General features: G+C 41.1%; 1 protein-coding gene across 1 annotated transcript; it reads left to right on the top strand.

Moving 5' to 3' along the window:
* Positions 1–1407: 1407 nt before the first annotated feature.
* On the top strand, positions 1408–2363 carry LOC108041732 (brachyurin). The gene is given in 2 exon segments (XM_017119738.2): positions 1408–2053; positions 2056–2363. Coding segments are annotated over 2 exon segments (954 nt in total).
* The last annotated feature ends 231 nt before the right edge of the window (positions 2364–2594 follow it).

The raw sequence follows: 2594 nt of genomic DNA, 5'->3' as shown, positions 1-2594 counted from the left end.
GACTCCCATTCAGAAAACAGCCCGAGTTTTTCAGTGCGGAAATTCAGGACATTCTTCGATTGATCGTAAGCAATTCCCAGTTGTTCCTGCTGAGGCTATTACCATCCACAAAAGCCAAGGAGCAACCTACAGCAAAGTCGCAGTGCATCTTAAAAGAGGCATTAAGCGAGCTTCGCTTTACGTAGGATGCAGCAGGGCAACATGCGCATCGGGTCTTTTCCTTTTAGGAGACTTTGTTCCTCCAACTAGATTTGGAGCAACAAATGTCCAAGAAGAACTTCAATGTTTAAGAGGGGAAAAGGCTTTGACTACGCAATACGAATTCTTGTTCAATAGAAATTATGCCATCTCATTGTATTACCACAATGTTGAGTCTCTTCGTGCTCATCACGAAGATATTGCCAACGACAAAATTATTTGTTCCGCAAACTTTTTATGTTTTGTTGAAACCTGGACTCTTCCACATGAAGAGTATAATATAAGAGATTTTGACATTATAAGGAGAATAGATAGCAATCGTTTGAATGGTATTGGGAAGAACGGAATACTCATCTATGCTAAGCAGAGTATTTCGCAAAATGTTGTATTTTTGTTCGAAACAACTAAATCAATAAGCCCGATGAGCACCTATCAATCAATTGCATTTAAATTTCTTGACACGTCATTTTTAATTGTATATAGGAGTCCTAGATTTCCTATTACAAGATTTCGAAATGAAATTAAAGCTGACGTCGAAAAAGTACGCAGAATAGATAATAATAAAGTGGTAATATTAGGAGATTTTAATATTTGCAGATACTTAAGAACTGATTCTCTGGAGGCAATTTTAAATGCGTATAACCTTTTTGGAACAAACAGCTCTCCAACAACAAAACACCTTACGCAGATTGATTGGATATTTACTGATGCTCGAATTCCGGAAACCCTCGCCCTCATATATGAAACACCATATAGTCATCATGATGGAATTTTCCTCAGTTATAGCTTGTAAAGAAATATAACTATTATATAATAAGCGCTCAATTGTAAATAAATAAAATAAATAGATATAATATAAATTGTAAAAAGATAATTGTATATATATTCTAATTGTATTTATCTTTATTATTTAAGCAAATATAGTTTCCCCCTCGTGGATTGAGACCTTGTCGTGGTGTGGGGGCTGAGTACGTGAATTTCGAAATAAATATCACTGAAACTAGCAACAATCCGATAAAATTAAATAGGTTCATTTACTATATATTAACATGATAAAAATATAAGGCCAATTTACGCGATTTGATGGCTGTCATTTTCTTTCTGACCAAATAAATACACTGAATAATTATTATAACTGCAAGGGTATATAAACTTCGGCATGCCGAAGTTTGCTTCCTTTCTTGTTTTTCATTCTTTTCTAGTGATATGATGACGCAATCTCTGAGATTGATAGCATTTCTCTGCCTACTTTTTCCATTGCTGGTTACATCAAGTGAAAATTGGCAGGATAGTTTTAAAGACCCTGCTGAGGAATCTTCTCCTGATGAAGAAGCAATCATGGAGCGACGTTGGCAGCTGGGCTATGAAAACTGGCGTCTTCGATGCGAGAAATTCGAAGCGGAGGATAACCAGACATCTCCTATAAACACTCGAATAGCTGGCGGAGAACTGGCTACAAGTGGCATGTTTCCATATCAAGTGGGTCTGGTTATTCAGCAGAGTGGTAGCGATCAGGTAAAGTGTGGTGGTTCACTCATCACCCTTCAATTTGTTTTGACTGCAGCCCATTGTTTGACCGATGGCATTGGGGCAAAGATTTACTTGGGCGCCACAAGATTCGCCGATGTGCAAGATACCGCCCAAGAGTTCGTGGTCACTCATCGAGATTTCATCGTCCATCCTGGATACTTGGGGTTCGGGGGATACAATGATTTGGCTTTGATACGAATGCCTCAGAAAGTCATTACTTCGGATAGAGTGCAACCTATAGAGCTCGCTGGCGAGTTTATGCATCAAAACTTTCTCGAGGGTCAAGTGGTGACCCTTTCGGGCTGGGGCAGCTTGGGAGATGCGGCGGGAAAGAGACCCGACTTCTTCAGTACTTGGATGTGGAGGTGATCGACCAGGAACGCTGCATCTGCTACTTCTTGCCAGGATTGGTTAGCCAGCGACGTCACCTGTGCACCGATGGACGAGACAGACGGGGTGCCTGCAACGGCGATTCCGGTGGGCCATTGGTTTACCAATGGCGCAATGACAGCTACCTGATCGGGGTCACCTCGTTCGGCAGCGCCGAGGGTTGCGAGGTGGGGGCACCCACTGTCTACGCCAGGATAACCACATATTTGCCATGGATCCGACAGCAAACGGCAATGGCCAACTAAATGCAATTAACGCCTAATTGCAGCCCATTAATTGCTAAACAATATAGTCGGGCCAGACAATAAAACCAATTTGAGCAATGAAATCGAGACAGGTTCCTGCCGAGAAGGGAAGGTGCAAATGGTCCCTTTTATGGGTGGTTGTTTTCCCTTGAATGGAAATTGTTGCCGATAAATAACAATAAACATTTTGGCATTTCAGCAGAGCAAGTCAATTTGGGGAGCTTAATAAAA

This window comes from Drosophila rhopaloa, unplaced genomic scaffold, assembly GCF_018152115.1.
Source record: "Drosophila rhopaloa isolate 14029-0021.01 unplaced genomic scaffold, ASM1815211v1 contig_42, whole genome shotgun sequence".
Lineage (NCBI taxonomy): Eukaryota > Metazoa > Arthropoda > Insecta > Diptera > Drosophilidae > Drosophila > Drosophila rhopaloa.
The sequence above is the reverse complement of the archived record's forward strand: the minus strand, read 5'-3'. Positions and strand labels throughout refer to the sequence as shown.